The following is a 26716-nucleotide window of genomic DNA, read 5'->3' as shown; positions in this document are numbered from 1 at the left end:
CTTTCCGTCCCTCCCGATGGAGGCCCTGATCTTTCCTCTCCTTCCAGTGCTTCCCCTGGTGGCCTCTTTGTCTTCCTGAGCTCCAGCTCCCATTCCTGGCTGGCCCCACACCCTTCCAGGCCCTGCTGGTCGCCGATGTGTGGATTCACTTTTGCGCCGCTCCACATTCCCACTTTTCCCCCTCTCCAGGTCTCTCCGTTCCCTCAGGCCAGGCCTAAGCTCAGGAGTTGCTCTTTAAGCCGGGCTGTTGTTGATGCCCTCAGGAGAATTCAGTGATCCCTTCCCACAGCAGCCCCTCCCAAGCATGAGGACCCTCAGTTTTCCTTCTGTTTCTCGTTTCCCACTCTGGAATTCGAATTTCCTCCCCCAGTGAGGAGAGCAGCTGACTTCCCTTCCGCTCGCTGTGGTGCCGCATCCCAGGGTGGTTTTTAAACCTGGGTTTACTCCAGCTCGTGGCTCCAGGCTGGGCAGGGCAGGAGCTGCCAAGGGGCAGAAATCCTGCCTGGTGTCCCAAGGGATGCTTGGAAGAAGGTTTAGGAACAGCCTTCCGTGTCCCTTGGGAGTGGTGAGGGGACAGTGTCCTTCCACAGGCCCCTCTTCCTCTTGGGAATCATCTTCATCTTCTTGGGAATCTTCTTCTTCTTCCTTGGAATCTTCTGCTTCTTCCTTGAAACCTTCTTTGGAATATTCTTCCTCTTCCTTGGAATCTTTTCTTCTCCTTTGGAATCGTCTTTTTCTTGTTTGAAATCTTCTGTTTTGGAATCTTCTCCTTTTTCTTCTGCTGCTTCTGTTTCTTAGGAGTTTTCTTCTTTCTGATCATCTGACTTTTCCAGCTGCACACGAATTGTCCTGTGGTTCTTTCCAGGACAGGGAGTTGCAGGAGTTTTTTGGTGGGGTCTGTGTAGGATGTTGCTCCTGTCCCTCTCTGGTGTTGCTCCTCTTGGCTCACAAAAATAACGTTTGGGGATCCTCCTGCAGTGAGGGTGAGCTGCAAACCTCTCCTTAGAAAGGGCAGCTATCCACAAAATCCCCTGGGTGAAATCCTGTTTCCAAGAAGTGATTGCCTCAAGCACCAGGAAGAACCACTGGGAAGAAGAGTTTTCTTTCGTGTCTTTTGGGTGAAGGTTTTTTTGTTAAGGTTTTGAGGAAGCTCCTCTTCCCCTGACATGAAACTCTTGGGAACAGACTGGGGGGTTCCTAAAACTGGGGAAGGAATTCATGGGAATGGTAGGTATGGAATGGTTGGAGGAATTTATTGTCAGGGCTAAAGATACGAGAGAGGGAGGGAAAACCCTGGGCTGTGGAGTGCTGAGGGGAATTCTTTTAGTCTTGGGAAAAATATGGGATCCATTTAGAGGAGAAGGGACTTGTTTCTTCTCTCCCTCCCAGCCAGCAATTCCTTCCCAGCATCCCAGCCCAAGCTCCCCTTTCCCACTGGGAAGCCATTCCCTGCCTCCTGGCCCTCCAGCCCTTGGCCCCAGTCCCTCTGCAGCTCTCCTGGAGCCCCTTTAGGCCCTGCAAGGGGCTCGCAGCTCTCTCTGGCTCCTTCCCTTCTCCAGGGGAACATTCCCAGCTCTCCCAGCTGCCTCCAGAGCAGAGGGGCTCCAGAATCCCAGAATGCTTTGGGATAGAAGGGACCTTAAATCCCATCCCATCCCATCCCATCCCATCCCATCCCATCCCATCCCATTCCCACCCCATCCATGGGCAGGGACACCTCCCACTATCCCAGGTTGCTCCAGGCCCCAGTGTCCAGCCTGGCCTTGATAAAATCCTTGAAGTCTTCCACAGAATTCCAAAAGCCCCTCTTTTCCCACTCTCCCAACATTTAACTGGACCTTCTCTTTGCCCATCCTTGCTCCTGCTTCCCTGGAAGCTCGACAAGAACCAGAGCCTGGTTTCCAAGGTGAGCTTGGAAAATCCACATTTCCCACATCCCACAGTTTTTCCCTTAAATCCACGTATCCAAATCGCTCCCCAAAGTTTCTGCTTCAACTTCGGGAAGAAAGATCCGGCCGAGAATCCCCCTGAACGTTCCAGGGCCACTTCCTGGGGCACGATGGGGGTTTACAAAGGGGTTTTTAAAGGATGGCCAGCACAAGGAAAGACCCCAGACGTTTCCCTGCTGCTCCCTCGGCGTTCCGGGCTGAGCAGGACCTCAATTAGCGGGGCACTAACGAGGCAGTGTCTGCATCCTCCGCCGCTTGGCCGGAGCCGGAGCCTTGCACTTCATCATTCCTAACTCGTTGCAGTAGCTCCACAAAGTCCTCACAAATCTTGGGAGCTGAACAAGAAATTAGGAGCACATTTTTGGTGTTTCCTCGCAAGGCAGCTGTGCTGGGAGCTCCTTATTTTTCATTAGTGTCAGGCTGGGCAGCTCCAGGAGTTCTCAGGCTCCAGGGTTGGGACCGGGGCATCATCCGCGGCCAAATTTTCCTTCATATCCCTCTGGGATTGTGGAAAACCTGGGGTTCCACTCACAAAACGGTGGAAAAGGGATTTATAAACTCTTCAGGGCAAAGCTCTTGAGGTTTCCAACCTTTTGAAGTACCCAGACGCCCATCACCTTAAACCAGGAGGGATCTGGGAACAGGGAATGGGGCTGGAATGTGGAGCTGGCCCTGAAATGAGCTCCAAGGCTTTCGGATGAAATCCTGGTTAATATTTCTTCAGTGCTTTCTCTTGAAGCATCTCCAAAGCGTTTGAAGAACATTATTAAGAGTTTGGGACATGGGAGGATCTCTCTTTTCCACTTCACTTGGAAAGGGAAGAAAAAGGCAGCTTGGAATTTATGTGGAGGATGAGGAGGTTCCAGGTCCTTGAGGAGTTTTCTGATGGTTTGCAGAAGGAAATCTCTGGGGTTGTTCTGTCAGGGGCTCTCCCAGTCACTGTGCTGGGGAAAAACAAAAGACATTTTTAGGTGGGATTCTTCCTTGCATCCATTCCTGGGAGCTCTGGGCAATTCCAGCAGTGCTGCACGTGGGTGGGGACAAGGCAGGAAGGTGTTTTTGGGGCTGCCTGAAGTTGTCTCCCTGTCTTTTTCTTCCTCAAGCGTCACCTGATTGCCTAAAATAATCCAAATTCTGCGGTTCTGAGGCGACCAGGGAACAAATATCCCTGTAAAATGCCCAGGAGTTAAGGGAACTCTTCCCTCTCCCAATAAGGAATGAAATTTAGGAGGCTGGACACAGGAATTCAGTTGATCCCAGGTTCTTGGATTCCCTTTGATCCCAGCTCTGATCCCAGCTCTGACCAAAGGCTTGGAAGTTGTTCCTGCCTTTGGGAGCTGTGGGTGGAGCTCAGCTATTGGCAGGTGGAACTTGAGTTTTCCCTTTTTGACCCTTTTTCCCCCATTTCCTGGATCTGGTGCCATCCCTTGCCCTCCTGCCCCATCCCACGGAGTTCCTCTGTCCCTGCTGCAGGCCGGGTGGGTCCTGCAGGGAGGAGCAGTTCCCAGGAGGAACCTGGGACACCCACAATGCCCAGGTCAGCCATGAGCCGTGGGTGGAGCTGCTCCAGAGCCTCTCCTGCGGACACATCCCGGTCCCTGCAGTGAGTGGGGGTCAGCAAAGGCAGCTGGGATTTCCCTGGAGACAATTCCACTGATACTGATGGAAAACCATCGGGGTTGGTTGTGTTGGCGGCTTTGGCTGAACTTTCCCTTCATCAGTGTGTTCCCTGTGATCCAAAGGTATCCCAGGATCCTGGAATGGGTTGGGTTAAAAGGGATCTTAAACATCACCCAGTGCCACCCCATCCATGGGCAGGGACACCTCCCACTGTCCCAGGCTGCTCCAAGCCCCAGTGTCCAGCCTGGCCTTGGACATTCCCAGGGATCCAGGGGCAGCCCCAGCTGCTCTGGCAATTCCATTCCCAGCAATTCCTTCCCAACATCCCAGCCCAAGCTCCCCTTTCCCACTGGGAAGCCATTCCCTGCCTCCTGGCCCAAATCCCTTCTCCCAAATCCCTCTGCAGCTCTCCTGGAGCCCCTTTAGGGACTCTGAGGATTCCCTGGATCTTTCCCTTCTCCAGGGGAACATTCCCAGCTCTCCCAGCTGCCTCCAGAGCAGAGGGGCTCCAGGCCTGGAGCAGCTCCGGGGCCTCCTCTGGGCTCTCTCCAGCAGCTCCACGTCCTTCTGCTCTTGGCCCCAGGGCTGGGGCAGCTCTGCAGGTGGGCTCTCACCTGAGGGGGCCCAGGGACACAATTCCCACCTTTCCTGCTGCCCACGCTGGGATCAGCCCAGGGCTGGGGGGGTCTGGGCTGAGCCATTCCAGCCTCATCCACAACATCCCAAATCCTCCTCCCAGAGCTGCTCTCCATCCTTTCTCCTCCCAGCCTGGATTTGTGCTGGGATTTCCCCGACCCAGGTGCAGCTCCAGCCCTTGGCCTGGCTGGACCTCGTGGCCTTTTGCTCGCCCACCTCCGAGGGTTTCATGTTCTGTTCCCAAACCTTTTCCCAGCTGGATTTATCTCCCCACCATTCCCTTGGACAAGGCACTGCTGGACCCTCCCTGAGCGCTTGGGGGGTCACGTTCACACCTTGTGAAAAGCAGGTGCAGCCCCATTAACTCCACATGGAGGCAAACCGGTTGAAACCCTTTGGAATTTCATCCTTCAGCTTCCCTCACCAACCCCATCCTGTGGGGAGAGCAAAATTCACTTTAAAAAAGGGATTTTTTCCTGTTTCAGCAGCAGGTGGAGTTGGTCACCTGGAAAAGGGGATGGCTCCATAAACCTGCTCCTTCCCGAGGGCTGAGCAGCGATGCCACACGTGTGGCAATCGTGGGGACTCAGGGAGGACCTCCCAGCTCCACTTTTTCCTTTTAAAAGGCCCATAAATGAAAATTGGAAAGGGCTGGAGGGGAGGTGTGAGATTTTTCCGGGCTTTTTATTTGCAGAGTTATGTTTTTTATCCTTAATAGATTTATAATACGCAGCTCCCTTTATTTGTTCCCATAAAATTAACCAGTAAATTTCCAATGGAAAAAAAAAAAAAAGGCCCTAATGGGAGCCACCTTTGCCAAGGCTGAAACGCTGCTGTGGTCGGGAAAGGTGGAGCCGGGCATTTTTCCCTCTGCCAGGTTTTCTCCTGGAATGCCACATGTCGGAGGGATATAAAACTTCTACTAATGAGGACTTGGAGGAATTCTGACTTTTTAATTGCCCTTTTTTTTTTTTAAGAAAAAAAAATTATTTTATTTTTTTTTTCCCGGTATGAGCTGCTGTTTATTTTGGGCTCTTAAAACCAGGATTGGTAATTTGGAAGTCTGGGAGTTGGAAACCTCGGGAAGGAGGGCTGGGAGGGGTGGGAAGGATCTGGACTGGTGGCCAGGGAAGGGCTGGAGGGGGTGGCTCTGCTGAATCTGCTGGGAATTTCAATCCTGCAAATCCTTGGCAGTGGGGTTGGGATCGTTTGGATTTTATTCTTTTAGTATTTCTGAGGTGACTTTTGGGCTGCGATTTCTTTGCAGTGTCCATAGAACAGGGACGGGCTGTTCCTGCTGGGAGCACCCCTGGTGCCTTGGGATGAAGGGTTCTGGGGAATTCAGGGCGGGCTTGGGTCTCTTGATGGTCTGTGAGGACTTTTCCAACCGTAATGGTTGTGGGATTCTGGGATCTGCCTCAATCCCGAGTTGTTGCTGGTCGGGATGCTCCTGGAATGGGTTGGGTGGGAAGGAGCCTTAAATCCCATCCCACGGGCAGGGACACCTCCCGCTGCCCCTCCAGCCTGGCCTTGGACACTGCCAGGGATTCCAGGCGGGAATTGTTGGGAATCTGGGGGGGTCCTGCTGCCACAGCCAGGCCTTGTCCTGGCCAGGGAATATTGAACTGTAAAATCCACGGAATTAGGCCTGGATTAAATCTGATCTGTGCCTGGTGCTCATCCCTCAGCCTCCATAGAGGGAGATCCAGGCTCTCTCCTGTGGAGTTTTCCTTGAGTCGAGGATGGTCCTGACGAGGCTGAGCTCAGGCAGAGCCTGGTTAAGCTGAGCCTGAGGGGTTGGATGGGGGCAGAGGCCGGGGAGGGAAAGAAAAGGAAAATCAAACTTCCAGGGCTTTTTTGAGGGCTGAAAATGCTCTTTGTAGTTTCCCCAGAAGCCTTTAGAGGGCAGATCACGTCCAGGGAATAACGGGTTTGGGACGTGCTTGATCTTCCTGGCAGTGAATTGGGAAGGTTGGAGCACTCAGAGCATGGAGATGACTTTTCTTAAAGCATAATTCGAATTCTGCAATAACTCGTGGTGCCTTCGAGGGTGACCGTGAAGTGAATTTACAGCAGCGAGATGAGATCGGGTTTTGATTTATCGCTGTGGACTTAAAATCTTTTTAGGCTCAGTACTAAAAATCGTGGTGCAAGTGAAATATTGGTGATGGATGCAGAGAGGAAAATCCTGGGAACATACTGTGGGAGAGGAGAATTATGTAATGTGTTGACTGAGTTCGTTTTTATGTTAAAAAAGACCACAAAAGGCGGTTTCAGTTGGGAGAGTTGGTTTTGGAGAGCACTGCTGAGTGCTGAATGTATAATTTCATTTTTCTCTGCTGTAATCTCTTCTCTAAACCCCCAAGCCTCACGCCCCAGTGCTTAGAGAGGGAGAAAAATGTGTTTATCAACAGAATATTTCACATTATCAGAGGAATCTTTGTGAAGCGGAGGCAGCAAAATGAAATTGAAGCTCCAATGTAAAGCTGGAACTTTTCGTGTTGGGATTAAATATTCCTTAAAGTTACCGAGCTGGGGGAGGCAGGGCCTGGCTAATTCTGTGATTAATTAAAACCAGCACTAACCAAATCATGTTCTGCTTTCTTCTGCTGCTCCCTGAAGCTCAGGGATCCCAGGGAAGATGATTATTCCTGAAAAAGCCATTTTGTTCTTCCCCAGCTGAGCTGCTCTTTGTGGCTCAGCCCCTTTGGCAGCCGCTTTGTGGGTTTCTCATCAAAAAAACCAGGGGGGTTATTCCCAAACAGAATGAAAAGGGCTTTGTTCCAACGAGGATTTATCCTTTTTTCTTTTTTTTTTTTCTGAAATGATGTTTTTAAAAATCTCCTGAAGGTGGAGGTGCTGCTGCTGCCTCTGTTCCCCGGGACGAACGGGATGCTTGGGAGTTCTTTGGATTTTAGGGTCCAGCCTTTAACTGTGATCCTTGCCCAGATTCCTCTTGAAGTATTGATGGAAGAGGGGAAAAAGGACTGACATGATCCATTGGGGTCTGTGCAGAGCATCTGGCTCTGTCCCACGCAACATCCCTGTGTCCAGACTGGACAGATGGACACTCAGGGACTGAGGGATGGGCTGGGTGGTCACTCCCAAAGAGCTGGCACAGAACCTCCAGCAGGGCAAGGGCTGGAGCTGCACCTGGGTCGGGGCAATCCCGGCACAAATCCAGGGCTGGGAGGAGAAAGGATGGAGAGCAGCGCTGGGAGAGGGGTTTGGGATGTTGTGGATGAGGCTGGAATGGCCCAGCCCAGACCCCCCCAGCCCTGGGCTGATCCAGCGTGGGCAGCAGGAAAGGTGGGAATTGTGTCCCTGGGCCCCTCAGGTGAGAGCCCACCTGCAAGAGCTGCCCCAGCCCTGGGGCCAAGAGCAGAAGGACGTGGAGCTGCTGGAGAGAGCCCAGAGGAGGCCCCGGAGCTGCTCCAGGCCTGGAGCCCCTCTGCTCTGGAGGCAGCCTGGGAGAGCTGGGAATGTTGCCCTGGAGAAGGGAAGGAGCCAGGGAGAGCTGCGAGCCCCTTGCAGGGCCTAAAGGGGCTCCAGGAGAGCTGCAGAGGGACTGGGGCCAAGGGCTGGAGGGCCAGGAGGCAGGGAATGGTTCCCAGTGGGAAAGGGAGCTTGGGCTGGGATGTTGGGAAGGAATGCTGGCTGGGAGGGTGGGGAGGGGCTGGGCTGGAATTGCCAGAGCAGCTGGGGCTGCCCCTGGATCCCTGGGAATGTCCAAGGCCAGGCTGGACACTGGGGCTTGGATCCAGCTGGGACAGTGGGAGGTGTCCCTGCCCATGGATGGGATGGCACTGGGTGATCTTTCAGGTCCCTTCCCACCCAAACCATTCCATGAGGATTTAACTTTGGTCCATGGCTCCGAAGCCCACGGCACTTCAGGGGAGCACCCGTGGCCAATCCATGGAAAAACATTCCTCTGCCATGGCAAACTGGATAAAAGGGAATTCAGGAATTAGTCCAGCAGGTTCTTCCCAGGTGTGATGAACATTCCCAATCCCACCTCTCTCCCTCAGTTACTGAAGGTGTTCCCAGATCTCCAGCCATGGAACGTGTCCCGTTAGGATCCTGTTATCCCAGATCACTGCAGGAATGGTTGAGGATATTCTGGCTGGAGGTTTGGGATGTGAGTTAGATCCAAAGGATCTCTGCAGCTCTTCCCAGATCTCCTTACAAACACTTGCAGGCTGTCCTGTGGAAAAGCCAGAATCCTGTTTTGTCCAGGATTAACCACACTGGGCTTCATCCTGGGATTTGCTGAGTCCCTGTGTGCTCTGGGAGAATCGGGACCATTTCAGGGAGCTGCTCTGGCCATGGCCAGTCCCTCGGAATTCTTCAAAATCCCAGCCCAGGCTGGTAAATGGAAACAAAAGCAGGATCCTGAAAGGAGCCTTATCTCCAAGTGCCTGAGGAGCCCAGGGAGGGCTGTGGAACAGCACGTTGGGAGCTCCCACGGGCAGTGGGATCCAAGGATTCCATCCAAGGCCAGGCCAGGGGTAACTCCCTGGGTAGCTCTGTGAGGCTCAGCACGGCCGAGGAAAAGCAGTGGAGCATCCCTGAGCAATAATCCCTGTCTGCCCTGCTGGCTGAGGGAGCAGCTCCTGGAAAACAGGGATAACAGGCAGGCTGTTCCTTAGGAAACCAGCAGCTGCCAGGGGCTGCTGGGAAGGGAAAATGGGAGCAAAACCTTTGGGAAGTGTCGGAGTCCGGCTGTTCAAAGCTCGTGGCTGGAGTGAGGGCCCTGTGTGGTGTCAGAGCAGGGCCAGTTCCGAGCTGAAGCTGCAATCCTGAGCACACCCCGGTTGTTTTTCCAGAATTCCCCCTGCATCAAACCCCGGAAAGCCGCCCAGTCCCTCACACCTTCCCCCTTCAGTGAGATCCAATCCATGGCTGCTTTTACCCTGAATATGCAGAGGGGGGAGGGTCCCACCTTCCCTGGGTGAGGACAGAGGTGGGGACAGCACCTGGAGAGTCCCCAGGAGGGTTTGAGGAGAGGCAAGGGCTGCTGGAGCTGGGAATATTCCTGTGCTGGGAGAGATCCTGGGGGCTGGGATCTCGCTGAGGGCCTTGGGGTTGAGGAGGAGCTTTCCTGGTGCTCCGGGCTCGCTCCAGGCCCCAGAGCTGCACTCGGGGAGCCCAAGGGAGGGCAGGGAGAGGCTCGGACCAACCTGGGGTAGTGGAGGGTGTCCCTGCCTGTGGAAGGGCTGGAATGGGATGAGCTTTTCCAACCCAAACCTCTCTGTGATTCCATGAACTGCCCAGTTTTGTAATTCTGATTCTCTGATAGTGTCCTTAAATCAAAGCCTGAATCTGTCCCTTTAGTCTCCTCTCCTCTCCTCTCCTCTCCTCTCCTCTCCTCTCCTCTCCTCTCCTCTCCTCTCCTCTCCTCCCTCCCTCCCTCCTCTCCTCTCCTCTCCTCTCCTCTCCTCTCTCTCCTCTCCTCTCCTCCCTCCTCTCCTCTCCTCTCCTCTCCTCTCCTCTCCTCTCCTCTCTCTCTCCTCTCCTCTCCTCTCCTCTCCTCTCCTCCTCTCTCCTCTCTCCTCCCTCTCCTCTCCTCTCCTCTCCTCTCCTCTCCTCTCCTCTCCTCTCCTCTCCTCTCCTCTCCTCTCCTCTCCTCTCCTCTCCTCTCCTCTCCTCTCCTCTCCTCTTTCCTTCTGTTTTTTTTCCTGAGGAAACAAAGGATTTCTCCTTTTTAACAGTTTCACTGGAAAAAAACCCGAACCAACCCAATCCCTGTTGCCCGTGTCATGCCTTGCTTGTCAGGGAGCGTGTTGGAACAAGGCCTGGCTTGGAAAACAATCCCAATTCCCCGGGAGAGCTCCCGAAGCCGGGCCCTGCACGCTTGGGTGCTCCTGAGTCATCCCGGGCCGGGCTGGGTGAGCCTGGGACCCTCTCGCCTGTGCCCAGCTTTGGTTGGGATTCCTCTGCTGCTCCCTCTCTTACTCAGGGCTTCGGCTGGGTCCCAGTTCCGAGTGAGGAGAGGTGGAAGCAGCGTGTGGGAGTTGCCACACGGGAGCTTTGAGTCACCATTGTGTCTCACCGGGCCAGGGGAGCCTCTCCGGCGCTGTGCGAACAGGCGGAGTTAAACCAGCCCGGCGTCAGGGCAGCTCCCAGCGTGGGGGATTTCACCCAGGGGTGCTCCCAGCTGGAAAAGGAATTTTAAATCCTTGGGAGAAGCGAATCAAAGAATCTCCATGCAGTTGCTTGGTTGTAAACCATTTATCTCGCCGAGAGCTTGGGCTGATGGAGCAGAGCCCCGAGCTGCAGGGTTGTCAGGCCAAGGCCTTTCATGTGTTTGAAATTCCCTGTGGAACATCCCTCCTCCTCCTCCTCCTCCTCCTCCTCCTCCTCCTCCTCCTCCTCCTCCTTCTCCTTGTCCTCCTCCTCCTCCCGCTGCTGCTGCTGCTTTCAGTCCCCTGAGCTCATTCTCGGCTCCTCCGCCGCGTGTAAATGTGATAAATAAACTTTGTAATCGCACAACTGAGCTCCCTTTGAAGCTGCCCACAGATCTGGATCCCGCAGAAGTGTAAATCAACACTTTGTCCATAAAGGGCTTCTTAAAAAGTGGCTTTTTTTGTGCAGCTGACCCGAGGGCTGTGGTTGCCCAAGGCTTTTTATCAATCCTCGTGTGATAAACTTCTCCTTACAGATCCTTGGAAGGGAGAGTCGGGATCGTTCCCTTCTCCAAGTGCTGGGCTGAGCGGCCCAGCCCCAAAACCAGCTGAGGTTTAATGGGTTTGGTATAAAAAGCTGAATTAACCCAGTTCCTGAATGAACTGCGAGGATGTAAATGTGGCTGAGCTCATCCCGTGGGTTGGGAGAAGGAGCAGGAGCAGGGCATGAGGATAAATCATGGGGTGAGAGCAGAGCAAAGGGGGAATTGCATTTTCCTCATCACTCAATGCCAAATACTTGGATTTGAGGAAAATTGATATTCAGGGATTTCAGCTCATGAGGTGGATTTTAGCACTGGATGGGCCGAGGTGGAAGAGACATTTTAGGGGATGAGGAGTGGGGGGGTCGAGGCCGAGTCTGTGCAGGGCGCTGGGGGAGAACAAACCCGTTCAGTGCTGCACTTCCAAACCGCTTTTACTTAATGACCTGGAATGGAGTTAAAAAAAAAACCCCTCCCATTGTTGGGCCTCGTTTCCTGAGCCGAGGGAGAACTTTGTCAGCCAAACCTCCAACAAATTGTCTGCTCTGATAACGAGTTAGCACCGGGAACGGGAGAGGCCGAGCCCCTCCTCGTCCCCACAGCGCCGGCTCCGCGGGCAAACTCAAAGCAGGAGCCGTGGCCGTGTGTTGAGTTTACACCTTGCAATAATAATCCCTGCTTTTATCTGATCCGAGGGGGATTTTATAACTCTGGAATGGCTCTTTGGCAGGGCTCCAGCCCTACTGTCATTTTTTATTAACATTCTTTTTCTCCTCCCCCCGTAGCCAGTCTGCTTTGCTGCTTTATTTTATTTTATTTTTTTTTCCCCCCGCCTCTTTTCTTCCCTAAGATTGTTTAAGGAATATGTATCCCATTCCTGGGGGAATCGGGAAATGATATTTGAAAATTCGGTGTCTCAGCCCATTAGAGAGGTCTGTAAAACCGTCACAGCAGGAACTAATCAAAACCACCAAAGCCAACCACAGCCGACTTCGCTCCCTTTAAATCATCAGCCCCTTCTCCCTGGGCCTTATCTCGTGTCTCATCAGGATAAACCTAATTAGGTTCTGCTCATGAGTAAATATTGGTGGGTGGAGGTGAGGGGAGGTGAGACTGGAGCGTCTGCAAACGGGAGCAGAAAACAGGGTGAAGTTACAAAAATAAAAATACTGGGGTTTTAAAGGAGCTCGTTGCTCCTGGAGGTGGGGAAACAACGTCCTTAGGGGGGCTCTGAGGCTGAGCCTGGGGGAGCCCCTGGCCTGCTCTGGGAATGAGCCCATGGCCTTGGGAATCACTCTGGCATTGGGAATGATCCCATGGCATTGGGAATCATCCCGTGGCATTGGGAATGACTCTGTGGCTCTGGGAATGAGCCCATGGCATTGGGAATGACTCTGGCATTGGGAATGACTCTGGCATTGGGAATCATCCCGTGGCATTGGGAATGACTCTGTGGCTCTGAGAATGATCCCATGGGATTGGGAATGACTCTGTGGTGCTGGGAATGATCCCATGGGATTGGGAATGACTCTGTGGTGCTGGGAATGATCCCATGGCACTGGGAATGACTCTGGCATTGGGAATGAGCCCATGGCATTGGGAATGATCCCGTGGCATTGGGAATGACTCTGTGGTGCTGGGAATGAGCCCATGGCATTGGGAATCATCCCGTGGCATTGGGAATGACTCCGTGGCTCTGAGAATGATCCCATGGCATTGGGAATGACTCTGGCATTGGGAATGAGCCCATGGCATTGGGAATGACTCTGGCATTGGGAATGACTCCATGGCTCTGGGAATGATCCCATGGGATTGGGAATGACTCTGTGGTGCTGGGAATGATCCCATGGCATTGGGGATGATTCCGTGGCATTGGGAATGACTCCATGGTGTTGGGAATGACTCCGTGGTGCTGGGAATGACTCCATGGTGTTGGGAATGATTCCATGGCTCTGGGAATGACTCTGTGGTGCTGGGAACGATCCCATGGAATTGGGAATGACTCCATGGCTCTGGGAATGACTCCGTGATGCTGGGAATGACTCCATGGCGTTGGGGTGCAGGTTTGGGGCCGGGGTCACTCGATCTCGAGGGGTTGAGTTGCTTTGAAAATCTCAACTATGGAAAATTCAGCTATGGAAAATTCAACTCCAGCTTGGTTGGGTTGGGTCAGTTGTGTTGTGATGGGTGGGGAAGGTGGAGTTGCCGTTCCCAGGTTTGTGGGAGTTTTTTCAGGATGGATCCTGGAATGCTGAGGAAAGTCCTTCCTGTTGAGGACTTTGAATCCCAGGATAGTTTGGGTTGGAAGGGACCTTAAAGCTCATCCAGTGCCACCCCTGCCATGGGCAGGGACACCTCCCACTGTCCCAGGTCTCCTAAAAGCCTCCAGGGCTGCCTGATGACAACCTCGGTCCCCAAACACGGGTCCCTGCACTGGGCCTGGCCCTGGAGGCGGAAAGGTGCCTTTGCTTGTCCTACCAGCCAGTCTGGAGCGGGAATTCCTGTCAGGCACTGGGAATGCTGCCCTGATGGAGTGGTGGGGGTGCTCCTGGTCTCGCAGGCTGCTGTGGAGGAGGGCAGCGGCTGTGCTTGGAGGGAACTTGACCTCCACGAACCCAACGCTTGGTGTTTTCCTCCTGAGCACAACATCAGCTGTGAACGGGCCTCGGCTGTCCTGCCTCCCTTCGTGTTCCCGTGGGGCAGAGCAAGCCAGGATTGATGGTCCTGGGTACCAGAGACAATTTCACAGGATAACCCCAAACTGGCCTCGCTTTCATGCAATCCACACCAAAAGCTGAGGGGATTTTGGGTTGGATTTGCCATCCCCCGAGGGCTTTGGGCCTCCCCACAGCCCCGGCTCCTCCGAGGGTGCCCCGGGTGTCACCCGGCCTTTGATGTGGGGCCTCTTCCCCGGGCTCCTGCAGCCCCTCTGTGGGGAACAGAACCCCCAAATCCCCCAGTGCTGCTCTGCAGGTCGGGTTTGATCCTTCCTGTGCCACAGCAAATCCATGGAAGGGTTGTTCCGCTGCACCCCCGGCCCAGGGAAGTGCTGGGAATGACCTGGGGCTGGGAGTGGGGAGTTCCTTAGGATAATCCCAAATTTCTCCCAAGCTGCTTCCTCTGGGCCTCCCCCCAGCTCTGCCTTTCCCTCGAGGTGAAACCGAAACCTCGGCGGCTTCACAAAGTTGAAGAAAATTCGATATTTCTCACTTCTAGGTCACCTCAGTCCAGATCGTTTCCTGCCGGGAGCGGGGGGTTGGGAATGCCCTCCTGGAGATGGAAAAGCCATTCCCGTTCCTTCTGGCGTGCGCAGGGCCTGGTTCCAGGATCGCTCCTTCATTCCGGGCTCGGGGCGCTCCCTCTGCGGTCGGAATGTGCCCGTTGTAGGCCGGGATTTGGCTCCGGTGTTCCCAGAAAGGGAAGGGAACAAACATCCACAGATCTACTGTGGGGCCATTGGGTTTTCTTTAATGTAGAAATCCCTGGAAAATCTTGTCTAATTTTGAACTGCCCCCACAAAAAATCCTGAAGGGTGAAGATTCCTCAAGGTCCAAATTGCTCCTGGGGGGCCGGAAACCTTTTGTGCATCAGAACATCCTCTGGCTGCTTTTTAGGATATCTGGGAGTTGGGACATGCAATTTTTCCCTTTTTTTTTAATCCAGAGGGTGGGCAGGCCCTGGCACAGGGTGCCCAGAGCAGCTGGGGCTGCCCCTGGATCCCTGGCAGTGCCCAAGGCCAGGCTGGACACTGGGGCTTGGAGCAGCCTGGGACAGTGGGAGCTGTCCCTGTGGGTGGAATGGGATGAGCTTTAAGGTCCCTTCTGACCCAACCCATTCCGGGATTCTGTGATTTTCCCAGAAAGTCCTTGGGCTTTAATCCAGGTCAAACTTGAGAAATCAGTTTATTTGCATTGAAAGTGCAAAATCAAAGCGTGGGGGGTGAATTCCATGGGGGACTCCTTGTCCTGGAGTGATTCCGGAGAGCCAGCTTTCTGTGATTTCTAAATAACTGGAATTTTTTAGGTCTTATCAATATTTGGTTTGGATCTTATCAATATTGACCCCTGGTCACGTCCTGCTGCGCTCCCACAGCAGAGCTGGGCCTGAAGGAAGATTAATCCCTCTTGGAAAAGAGAGGTGGGACCAAGGCCGGGGATTGTCAGAGAGCACTTCCATGGATCCTTGGTGACACCAATTCCATGTCCAGACTGAAATCCCGAGTGTTTCACGCTGAGGGCTGGGCAGAGGAGTCCGGGGCTGGCAGCAGCATCCTCCAGCTCGTTATCCCAGATTTCCCTCTCCCATGGCCGCTCCGGGCCCGCTCCGCCCTGGTTAATGGTCCGTTTCCAGCTCAGTGCTTGATCCAAAACTTTGCGTTTTCCCACTCTTTGATTCTCCCCTCTCCAGAAGAAGAAGGATTACATGAACTGGAAGGTTTAATGAGTGCACTGGGCTTGCTTTTGGGGGAATTTCCAGTGGATTCAGGGTTATAACTTCATTACGCCTCGGTTGGGAAACTCATGGCAGCGCTGGGCGGGTCTGAGGGTGGGACGGAGCCCCGACCCTTTGTTGTGTCCTCTTCTGAAGGACCAAGCGCTCCCGCCCCTTTTTGAAGTCCTAATTCCCTTTATGGGATGTCGCAAGGCCTTTCTATAGAGTGGTGCCTCTGAAGTCCGACGTTCCTGCTGCCAAAAACGCCCCTTTTTCCCCCAATGGCTTCGGGTCCTGACGTTGGGAGCAAAACTCTGTCCTGGGCAGTGTCCACCCAGACCTTTCCCTTTGGGGCCCTGTTGCAAAAATTCCCATTGTTGGGATTCATCCCTAAAGAGATCTCTTTAAAGGGATGGGCTGGGAGTCCCCTGGCTCGGCTGGGACGAGCACTCGGAGTAAATGAGCTCCAGGGCTGCTCCTGCTTTCCAACCACTAGAGGTCAAGGTTGTGCTGTGGGATAGCGCATCCCAATCCGAGCATTCGCCACCTCCAGGGGCAGCTTTGCACGTGGAATTCTGTTCCCGATTACCGTGCTCCTTAATGAACTCGGAGCTGACCGTGTGTGCTCGGGGTGAGGAGCACTTGGGGGTGGATTTTCCAAGGAACGGGATGTCCATGCCATGCTTGGATTTTCATATTCTTCGGATGTAGGAATTACTCCGGTGCTCGGTCCCTGGAGGGGTTTTGCATCCCAAGGAGGAGTTCCAAAGGGACTTGGAGGCTGGCAAAAGTAAAAAGCTGCTCCTAAATTGTTTTTTTTGAGGGGGGGGATATTAAAACTTCCAAGCGTTGAAATAATCTGGGAGGTTTGCACATAGATAAAGCTTTGTGCTCTCTGCAGCTCAGGTAGCGCTAATTAATAATTAGTAATAAATAATTAGTGATTTGTAATAGTGATTACGAATGTTTTCATTCTCCCTCGGTGTCATTGGCAGCTGCATCTACAGCAGGATTTATGGTTTTCCTGCTGCCTTCTAAATCCAGGCTGTCGCATTCCCATGGGGAAGGGGATGGTCCTCTTTTGCCACCCCATGGAATCACAGAATTCCAGACTGTCCAGGAGCTACCTGGGCTTGTGGAAGGTGTCCCTGCCCATGGAAGGAGAGGATCCACAAGGTCCCTTCCGTGGCTCCATGATTCCCACACACCTTTCTTCTGATAGATAAAAAAGCCACAGCAAAATACGGGAGGAATCCTCCAAATCTGTGGCTAAATCCCTATAAATTCCAGGTTTTCCGAGTGTTTATTCTCCAGTTGCACCAGCGCACCAACCCACGTGTCCAGCACCGCCGCATCCATGCGATTGGCCTTTTTTCCCTGGTTTTGGCTGGGATTTGGCCCTGGAGACCCCCCCTGTGTCCGTGCTGTTCCCATTTCTCGTCCTTCAGTTTGATCGACTCCTGAACAATTGGGGCTAAACCACTTTTCCTGCCGGTTGCTGTGCTCCAGAGCAAAGGAAAACCAGGGAATTTTCACAGCAGGGCACAGGCAACGACCTCCACTGCCAGCCAGCCCCAGAATCCCTGGAACAGCTCCACGTGTTCCCACCCCTCCATCCCGGTGCTCCCAGCGCCTGTTCCTTGAGTACCTTTTACAGCTCGTTCCGCACATCAACAACGCGCAATTAAACCCTCCTGGGCTCCCACAAAAATGCTTTCAGGGACCTCTGGGGTCCAGATGTGGAATGTTTTGTGCTGCCACGGCTGGAAAGGAGGAACAAATCCAGCGGTTCAGGAGGTCCCTGAGTGCAGCCTGTGACAGTCACCACATGGCCCACGGCAGCGCTGCCGCAGCTGGGCCGTAAATGGATCAATGTGGCAGCGCGGGGGCCGGGCCGTCGTGATTCGGAAAGAGTCAGGAGCGTGTTTGGATTGTTGCATAATCCCTGGCCTGCTCTGCAAATGGATCTTGGGGTATCTGGGGTGGGGGAAAGGCGACGTGTTGGAATTCCGCGGGGCGCGTCCGGCCTCCTTCATCCCCTTTCGCGAGGGGCTGCGCCTCGTGCCTGAAAACCAAATTAAATCCCAGGTGAAATCTGCTTTTTCCTAGGCACAGCAGCAGAGGAACCTGGACAACATCGTGTCCCAGCAGCCCAGGATTAGCGGGGGGAAGAAATCCAAGAAGGAATTCAGCGCCAGCTCCGAGCTGGAGGTGAAGAACACCAGCCCCATGTCAGAGCAGGACTCGGGGATCCTGGATGTGGAGGATGAGGACGAGGAGGAAGAGGTAACTGTGCAACGCCAAACTGGTGACACTGGGCAGTGTGGGGTGAATCTGGTGCCTCAAGGGGTTTGCTTCTCGCTCCTGGGGCCCTGCTGGGAGTCCTGAAGGTGCAGGAGAGGCTGGAGAATGCGGGGTGTGCCTTAAAATCTGGTTATTTTGGGTTTTTATCCCTATTCCCATTGCCAGACTCAGCAGAGAGGCCAAGGATTGAGAACTGCCCATGGCAGTCAGTCCCAGCACCTTGGTGCTGGTGGAGAACACCCATCCCTCATGGAAAAGTTGCTTCATAGTCCACGAGATCCTTGGCCTTTTCCTTTGTCCGGGTTTGTCTTCGGACCAAGGATGGTGTCAGGACGGGAGTTTGGAATTTGAATTCCTTCATGTGCTCCCTCCTTTCCTTCCCTGTCTGCTGCTGCTTCCTGGGACCTGGACGTCGGTTTTGGGAACCACAAACCACAACCTGGGCATGGTGTTGGGTTTTCCTTCCTCCCAGGGCTGGGATAACTAGGATTTGGGATGTTTACCATGGAATAGAGCCCTGTGCCTCAGGAAAGGCAGCTTGGAGAGGCAGAGCTGCAGTGCAGGACACAGGGGTTGAGCTTTTGGGTGTGCCCATCATTCCTTGGGATGCAGCCGTGTCCTGGACCTTTTGGGAAGTTGTGTCTGCCCCCCTGGATGTTTTTTCTCTTCTGTTGTAGCCTCTCATGTCAGGAAAATGATATTTTCAGCCGGTCCCTGGGCTGGGGGGTGTTTGTCACCCTGACTGTGACAGCCCCTGAGCAGCCAGGGAAGGATCCAGGACAGGTTTGAAATGTAAACACGGGGTTTTTAGGGTGGTTCTGTGCTGCTGTTCCGCCTTTTTCCCTGCAAATCCATTCCCTCCTTTCCATGGCTGCTGTGCACCCAAAGCTCAGTCAGGTCACAACTTCCTCCACAGGAATGGAATTGTAGGGTCAGCCCAGAGCCCCTGGCTGCTCTGGAACCCTCTGGGTGGGCTCTTCATTCCTGCATCACCATGGAGTGAGTGATGCTCCAGGCCTGGAGCCCCTCTGCTCTGGATCAGGCTGGGAGAGCTGGGAATGTTGCCCTGGAGAAGGGAAGGAGCCAGGGAGAGCTGCGAGCCCCTTGCAGGGCCTAAAGGGGCTCCAGGAGAGCTGCAGAGGGACTGGGGCCAAGGGCTGGAGGGCCAGGAGGCAGGGAATGGCTTCCCAGTGGGAAAGGGGAGCTTGGGCTGGGATGTTGGGAAGGAATTGCTGGCTGGGAGGGTGGGGAGGGGCTGGGCTGGAATTGCCAGAGCAGCTGGGGCTGCCCCTGGATCCCTGGGAATGTCCAAGGCCAGGCTGGACACTGGGGCTTGGAGCAGCCTGGGATGGTGGGAGGTGTCCCTGCCCATGGAATGGGGGTGGGATGGTCCTTAAGATCCCTCCCAACCCAACCCATTCCATGGTTCCATGGTTCTGGCCCATCTCAGGCGGGTGAATCCCATCCCTGGGTGTGGTGGCACGCTGCTGACCTCACAGGAGGGGTGACCCTGCAGCTGGGGCTGTCCCCATCCCTGTCCCTGTCCCAGGGTGGGCAGTGGCCGCTGTCCGTGGTGATGAAGAGCAGTGGGGGCGGGGCACTGGCCACAGGACCCCCAGGTCCACCTGGCCAGGACCACGGAGGAGCCCCCAGGGAGGAGCCCCCACGGCCCCTTCTCCCAGCAGCGCCTCAGGGAAACAGGAGTGATTTGTTCCTGATGAGCTTTGAGTTCCCTGTGTTCCATCCTCGTAGAATCCTGGAATATCCTCAATGGAAAGGGACCCTCAGGATCATGGATCCAACCCCTGTTCCTGCCCAGACCCCCCAACAGCCCCACCCTGGGCATCCCTGGCAGCGCTGCCCAAACGCTCCTGGAGCTGCGGCAGCCTCGGGGCCGTGCCCATTCCCTGGGGAGCCTGGGCAGTGCCCAGCAGCCTCTGGGGGAAGAACCTTCCCTGATATCCAAACTGAGCCTGCCCTGACCCAGCTCCAGCCCTTCCCTGGGTGCTGTCCCTGGGCACAGAGAGAATCCTGCTGGGCCTTTTTTTTTTTTTTTTTTTGAGTGAAAATTATTTATTAGATCAAAAAAAATCTCTCGGGTCAAAATGGAGCCATTGCAGTTTTGGGCTCCTCGTGACAAGAGAGACCCTGAGGGGCTGGAGCTGTCCAGGGAAGGGAATGGAGCTGGGAAGGGGCTGGAGAATTCCTGAGGGAGCTGGGAAGGGGCTCAGGCTGGAGCAGAGGAGGCTCAGGGGGGACCTTGTGGCTCTGCACAAGTCCCTGACAGGAGGGGGCAGCCGGGGGGGTCGGGCTCTGCTGGCAGGGAACAGGGACAGGAGGAGAGGGAACGGCCTCAGGCTGGACCAGCCCAGCCCCTCGCCACCCTCCCAGCCAGCAATTCCTTCCCACCATCCCAGCCCAAGCTCCCCTTTCCCACTGGGAAGCCATTCCCTGCCTCCTGGCCCTCCAGCCCTTGGCCCCAGTCCCTCTGCAGCTCTCCTGGAGCCCCTTTAGGCCCTGCAAGGGGCTCGCAGCTCTCCCTGGCTCCTTCCCTTCTCCAGGGGAACATTCCCAGCTCTCCCAGGCTGCCTCCAGCCCTGGGAGCAGCTCTGTGATGTCTCCTCGGTTTGATCCAGCAGCTCCAGATCCTTTTCCTGCGGATCCAGAGCTGGACTGGTTCAGAGCTGTCGCTGCTGGCTGCAGTGGAGTTTTAGGGACAATTCCTGGGATGTTTGTGTCACCTGCAGTCCCCCCCGGCCTGTGCCCTCCCCTGGAGCAGAGCCTCCGTGGGTTCTGTGTCCCATCCCATGTCCCTCTACCCGAGCTCATCCATGGATTGCAAACAGTGGGACTCTGGGATGGTTCCCAAATCCCTGGATTTGTGTTCTCTGGAATTCCTGGTGTTCCTGTCTGGACAGTTTCACCCTCACTGAGGGGCAGAACCTGTGCTCGTGTCCCATATTCACACCAAACCCCACCGAGGATCCGAGATCCAAACCCTTGTATCCCAAATTATCCAAACCCAGAGCAAAGCATCCCGAAACTCTGAGCAAGCCTCGTGCTGGTGGCAGCCAGGGCTGCACATTTCCATGGAAAACTCGGTTTCCAGGGGTTAAACGTGCTGCAGGAATTGTTTAACCCCACTTGCAGGAGGGGTTTCGGTGTTTCCAGAGCCCTGCCCCGCTCCCAGCTCCGGAACGTGCCTGCTGCAGGATTTGGGAACGAGACTGGGGAGGCTGATGTTGCGTGAACTGGGAAGTTTTGGGACAAGATGAATAAATCCTTTGTTCTGCAAATCAAAGAGCATAAATGCCGAGGTTGGGCTGAAGGGGGGTGGCAGGGGAGCCATCAGTCCCGGCCTGGGGCAGCCCGAGCTGCCGTGGCATCGGCACGTCCCCAAACCCAGGGATTTATGGATTGTGGGGAGCACTGGCAGCGCTGCTCTGGCTCAGGGAGTGCAGGCACTTCTTCAGTGCTGAGCCTGGGTTTTTGGGTGCGTCTGAATATTGAAATATCAGAGAAATACCTGAACTTGGGAATGTTGGACAGGTTCATTGTGCAGTGTGTTAATCCAGCCAGAGAGGGAATTTCATGGAATCATGGAATGGGTTGGGATGGAAGGGACCTTGAAAATCACCCATTTCACCCCCATTCCATGGGCAGGGACACCTCCCACCATCCCAGCTGGATCCAAGCCCCAGTGTCCAGCCTGGCCTTGGGCATTCCCAGGGATCCAGGGGCAGCCCCAGCTGCTCTGGCAATTCCAGCCCAGCCCCTCCCCACCCTCCCAGCCAGCAATTCCTTCCCAACATCCCAGCCCAAGCTCCCCTTTCCCACTGGGAAGCCATTCCCTGCCTCCTGGCCCTCCAGCCCTTGGCCCCAGTCCCTCTGCAGCTCTCCTGGAGCCCCTTTAGGCCCTGCAAGGGGCTCGCAGCTCTCCCTGGCTCCTTCCCTTCTCCAGGGCAACATTCCCAGCTCTCCCAGGCTGCCTCCAGAGCAGAGGGGCTCCAGGCCTGGAGCAGCTCCGGGGCCTCCTCTGGGCTCTCTCCAGCAGCTCCACGTCCTTCTGCTGGATGCAATTCCATGTATTCCAAGCCCTATATTGGAAATTCTGGGAAGATTTGGAATAAAAGGATTAACATCTCTTCTACAAAGCCATGTGTGCAGAAGAGCTGATCTGTTTTTTTTCTTGAAATCCCTTATAAAGTAACATTTGCCACATTATAAAATCATATTTAGTATATTATAAAATAATATTTTTACAGTTTATACATTTATTGATATAATTTTTATATTCCTTTTTATCCCCTGCATAAAACCCCAGCGCAGCTTTGGGGTTTTGTCTTTATTTGCAACCAACTTTGCTGTGGGAAGGACTCGACCTTCCCTGCCTGGTCCTGCTGTTCCTGGTCAGGAATTCTGCAGCTCTTGCTGGACATGGGAGCTGTGCAGAGTGGCCCAGCTGATTTTTCCCGAGCCTGTGTGTGGGCTTGGAAGTTTCTCCAGAAAATCAGAGCCTGAAATTGTTGCTTTGAACAAATTTCTCTGGGGGGAGTCAAACTCTTTTTGGCAAAAGCCTGATTTTTTCAATCTTTATCAGAACAATTTCTCTGTGGAGCCCGTTCAAGTTGGAGTCCCGAATCCAAGCGGAGCAAAACCGTTTGATCGTGGGTTGAAGTTCCCTGGAAAACGTTCCCTGCTTTGATGGGGGTGTGGAGGGATGACAGATCCCTCCTCCCTAAAAAACCCCGGCGTGGGCTGGGGGCCGGCCCCTCGTGGGTGGTGGTCACTGGGCAGGGCTGGGCAGGAGCTGCCCACGCTCCCATGGCTGCTCCAGGGATATCCAAGGGTGTCGCCAAGGATTTTTGAGCCGGAAGGGTTTGACTGTTTAAGGTTTTACCAACGAGAGGCCGATGGCTCCTAACGCTGGGGGAATAAAGGGAGGCGAAAGCTGCGCCTGAGGAGTCCTGAGGAGCTGGGCTGGGGATTCGGGAGCTGTTCAGGGAATTCAGGAGGCCTGGGAGGCTGGGAATGGAAAAGAAACGAGCGGGAAGGCAGGAAAATACTGGGATTAACTCAGTGGAAGTGCTGCCTCGTGTGTGCAGGTGTCAGAGTCTGGGGAAAGGGAAAAGTTGGTGAGAGGGATGGGGGGTGTTCAGAGCCCTTGTCCTGGGGTCAGCTGGGAGCAGGGAATCCTGGAATGATTTGGGTGGGGAGGAACCTTCAATCCCATCCAGTGCAGCCCCTGCCATGGGCAGGGACACCTCCCACTGTCCCAGGCTGCTCCAAGCCCCAATGTCCAGCCTGGCCTTGGGCATTCCCAGGGATCCAGGGGCAGCCCCAGCTGCTCTGGCAATTCCAGCCCAGCCCCTCCCCACCCTCCCAGCCAGCAATTCCTTCCCAACATCCCAGCCCAAGCTCCCCTTTCCCACTGGGAAGCCATTCCCTGCCTCCTGGCCCTCCAGCCCTTGGCCCCAGTCCCTCTGCAGCTCTCCTGGAGCCCCTTTAGGCCCTGCAAGGGGCTCGCAGCTCTCCCTGGCTCCTTCCCTTCTCCAGGGCAACATTCCCAGCTCTCCCAGCCTTCAGGTGGGATGTGTGGAACAGCCCAAGGTGGACATGGAAAGGGTCAGAGGTGATCCCAGCCCCATTCCTCACTTGGGATCCTTCCTCTTTTCTGGTGATCCGCTCCTGCCCGGCTGGAAGAGCCGCTGGGAAGAGCAGTGCCAGGGAGGAAGGGAATCCCAGGGAGAGGGATGAGCTGGCTAAAATCCGTCCCCGTGATTCATTCCCTTTGCCGCCTTGATCCCACTGAACCTCCTGCTTCCCCTTCCTGCACCCCTGGGTTGGACTGACGAGTTTTTGGGGATCTTGAGGTGATCCAGGTGCTGCAGGATGGGATTCCCCACATCCACACCTTCAGCTCCTGCCTCTGGAGCTGTTCTTGGAGCCACCTGGGATAGTGGAAGTGTCCCTGTCCGTGGCAGGGCTGGAATGGGGTGGGTTTTAGGGTCACTCCCATCCCAAACCAGTCTGGGATTCTGGGATCCCTCATTTCAGCTCCATCCAGGAACCTCTGCAGTGCTGACATCTGATTTTCCTTGCACGGAGGAGATCTTTTAACAGCTCCAGTTCCAGGTCAGAGAGGAGTTTATCCCCCAAAATCCCCTGTTCCACCCCTGCCACGCACAGGGACACTTCCACTATCCCAGGTGGCTCCAAGAGCAGCTCCAGAGGCAGGAGCTGAAGGTGTGGATGTGGGGAATCCCATCCTGCAGTACCTCGGGATGGGCTTTAAGGATCCTGCCATCCCAAAGCAGTCTGGGATCCTGGGATCCCTCATTTCAGCTCCAGCCAGGACCCTCTGCAGCACCCAGGACCGATTTTCCTTGCATGGAGGAGACCCTTTACCTCCATTTCCACGTTAGAGAGGAGTTTATCCCCAAATCCCAGTTTTCCAGGCCGGCTCCCTCTGCTGCCGAGGAGTCTCCAGCTGAGGAGGACCCTGCCCGGGGCACTTTGGGGTTGGCAAATCCTCCCTGAGCTCCCCTTTCTTCATCCCACCTCCCTCGCAGCCTCATTAAAACCCGGGAACATGAAAACATTCCGAGGCCTGTCCATCGGGCCTTTCATCCCTGCCCCCTTTTCCCCCCCCATGTCAACAGAACACTCCCTTTTCCCTGGATTTTGGGTGCCGGAGCTTTCAGCCCGGGCCAAGCAGTTGAAAGGGAACATCTCCAAAGGACACAAAAACCTCTCGAATGCAAATTGCCCCTCTGATCTCTCCTTCCCTCCATCCCACCCTGCCCAAATTCCCTTTCCCTCGGCCCCGTTGAAAGGTGCCGGCGCCTCTTCCTGAGGGGGAGCAAATGAAACCCAAATGGAGCTTTCAACCAAACCGAACGTGCAATCCAAAGAACAAGTTGGGTTTTTTCCCCCTGTTTTTTGCCTTTTTTCCCCCTTTCTGTTGCGTAAGGAGCAGCAGGGATTGTGCCAGGATCCTTCGGGTTCTATGGCTGGAAGGAGCCTGAGTGTTCGGTGGGATTTAAATGGAGCAAGACCAACAGGAAAGGACATTTTCCTGCTCCCGAAGCCCTGAAAAATCAAAATATTTGGGCAGATCCCAGGAATTAAATTGGTTTTTCCATACCTGGAATCTTGGCTTTGCTCTGCTGAACCTGCCGCTGTTGGAGCTCCCCTAGAAATGACATTTTGGAGTGATAAACTTATTTGTGTTTGGATTTTTTAGGCTTACATTCACCTAAATGTGATTTTTTTTAGAGTGGAATTTACTTCACTGTTGTTTTTTTAGAGTTACACTCACCTCGATGGGATTTTTTGGAGTGACACTGGTTTAATATCAGAATTTTTTTAGAGCTACACTCACCTTAAAGTGGGATTCTGAAGGGATTTATGGAATTGTTGATATTTTGATAAATTATATTTTGACATAATTTGTGATAAACACACGTATCATTTATATGATTTTTTTAGAGTTTCATTCACCTAAATGGGATTTTTTTAGGGTGGCATTCATTTATATTGGATTTTTTTAGGATTTCGCTTATCTCCATGTGATATTTTAGAATCCCCCTTACCCGTATTTAAATTTTTTGCCATTCTATTTATTTATAAATGAAATTTTTATGACTTGCACTCACCTGGATGGGATTTTTTTGCAGTGACACTTATTTAAATTTGATTTTTTTAGAGTTATCCTCCCCTGAATGTGAGTTTTTTGGACTGACAAATTTATTTAAAGGTGATGTTTTTAGGATTTCACTTATCTCCAAGTGATATTTTACAGTCCCATTTACCTGTATTTAAGTTTTTTGCACTTTTATTTCTTTATCCATGGAATTTTTATGAATTACACTCACCCGGATGTGATTTTTTTTAGAGTGACTTTTATTTATATTGGATTTTTTTTTATCGTTTCATTCACCTAAATGGGATTTTTTAGACTTACGCTTATTTATATTGGATTTGTTTTAGGATTTCGCTGTCTCTGGGATATTTTAGAGTTCCACTTACCCATATTTAAATTTTTCACAGTTATCCTTATTTATCCATGGAATTTTTGTGAGTTACACACCCCTAAATGTGATTTTTTGGAGTGACAAACTTAATTAAATGTGATTTTTTTTAGGATTTCACTTGTCTCCATGGGATATTTTAGAGCCCTGCTTCCCTATAATTAAATTTTTTGCAGTTTTCCTTACTTATCCATGGAATTTTGGTGAGTTTGCCACGTTTTTTATGGATTTTCTCCCTGTTTTAGGTGCCTGGAGCCCAGGATTTGGTGGATTTCTCCCCGGTCTATCGATGCCTCCACATCTACTCAGTCCTGGTGAGTAAATCCAGGCTTTTCCGGGATTTTCCTGCTTTGGGGAATTCCGTGGCTCTGCTCCTCCATCATTTATCCATGCTCACCTGGAATGTGCATCCCTGAGGGAGAAAAAAAGCCAGGGTGGGATGGATTTGGGTGAAATCCGTGGGGTTTCGTCATGCAGGGCCCAGAAATGCAAAGGGAATTTTCTCCAGCTGTCCCAAATCCTGAATTTTTCATATATTTGTATTTCTTCGTTGTTGAATTTTCCTCCAAGAAATCCTCTTTGGACGCAGGAATTCCATGATTCCGTGGAAAGGGAGGAGGTTTGGGTAGAATTGGTTGGATTTTGGTGCCGTTTCCTCCAGTAATTCCTCTTTGGATGCAGTAATTTCGTTATTCCATGGAAATGGGAGAGTTTGGGGCAGGAATTGGCTGAATTCTGATACCATTTTCCCCAAGAATGTTTCTTTGGACTCAGGAATTTCGTTATTCGGTGGAAACTGGGGGGGTTTGGGTAGAATTGGTTGGATTTTGGTGCTGTTTCCTCCAAGAAATCCTCTTTGGATGCAATAATTCCGTTATTCTGTGGAAATTGAAGAGTTTCAGGGAGGAATTGCTCGGGAAGGAATTATTTGCTGCACTGTGGAGACTTTCACTGCCCTCCAAAGGCTGCCTGACGGGAGCAGCTTTGCTGCCATCCCCGAATGGGATCCCTCCAAGATTCCTGAGGGAAAAATTCCCTCAGATTGTGCCGGGAGTTCATTTTTTGACTGAAAATGG

General features: G+C 53.4%; 1 protein-coding gene across 1 annotated transcript in view; it reads left to right on the top strand.

Moving 5' to 3' along the window:
• The window catches only part of EXOC6B (exocyst complex component 6B), a 234381-nt gene that overhangs the window by 96956 nt on the left and 110709 nt on the right, over positions 1-26716 (top strand). The window contains exons 7-8 of the mRNA XM_039551599.1: positions 17413-17589; positions 25886-25954. Of these exons, the coding sequence (XP_039407533.1) occupies positions 17413-17589; positions 25886-25954 (246 nt within the window). The remainder of the gene's footprint in view (positions 1-17412; positions 17590-25885; positions 25955-26716) is intronic.

The sequence above is a fragment of the Corvus cornix genome, chromosome 4, assembly GCF_000738735.6.
Source record: "Corvus cornix cornix isolate S_Up_H32 chromosome 4, ASM73873v5, whole genome shotgun sequence".
Classification (NCBI taxonomy): Eukaryota; Metazoa; Chordata; class Aves; order Passeriformes; family Corvidae; genus Corvus; species Corvus cornix.
The sequence above is the reverse complement of the archived record's forward strand: the minus strand, read 5'-3'. Positions and strand labels throughout refer to the sequence as shown.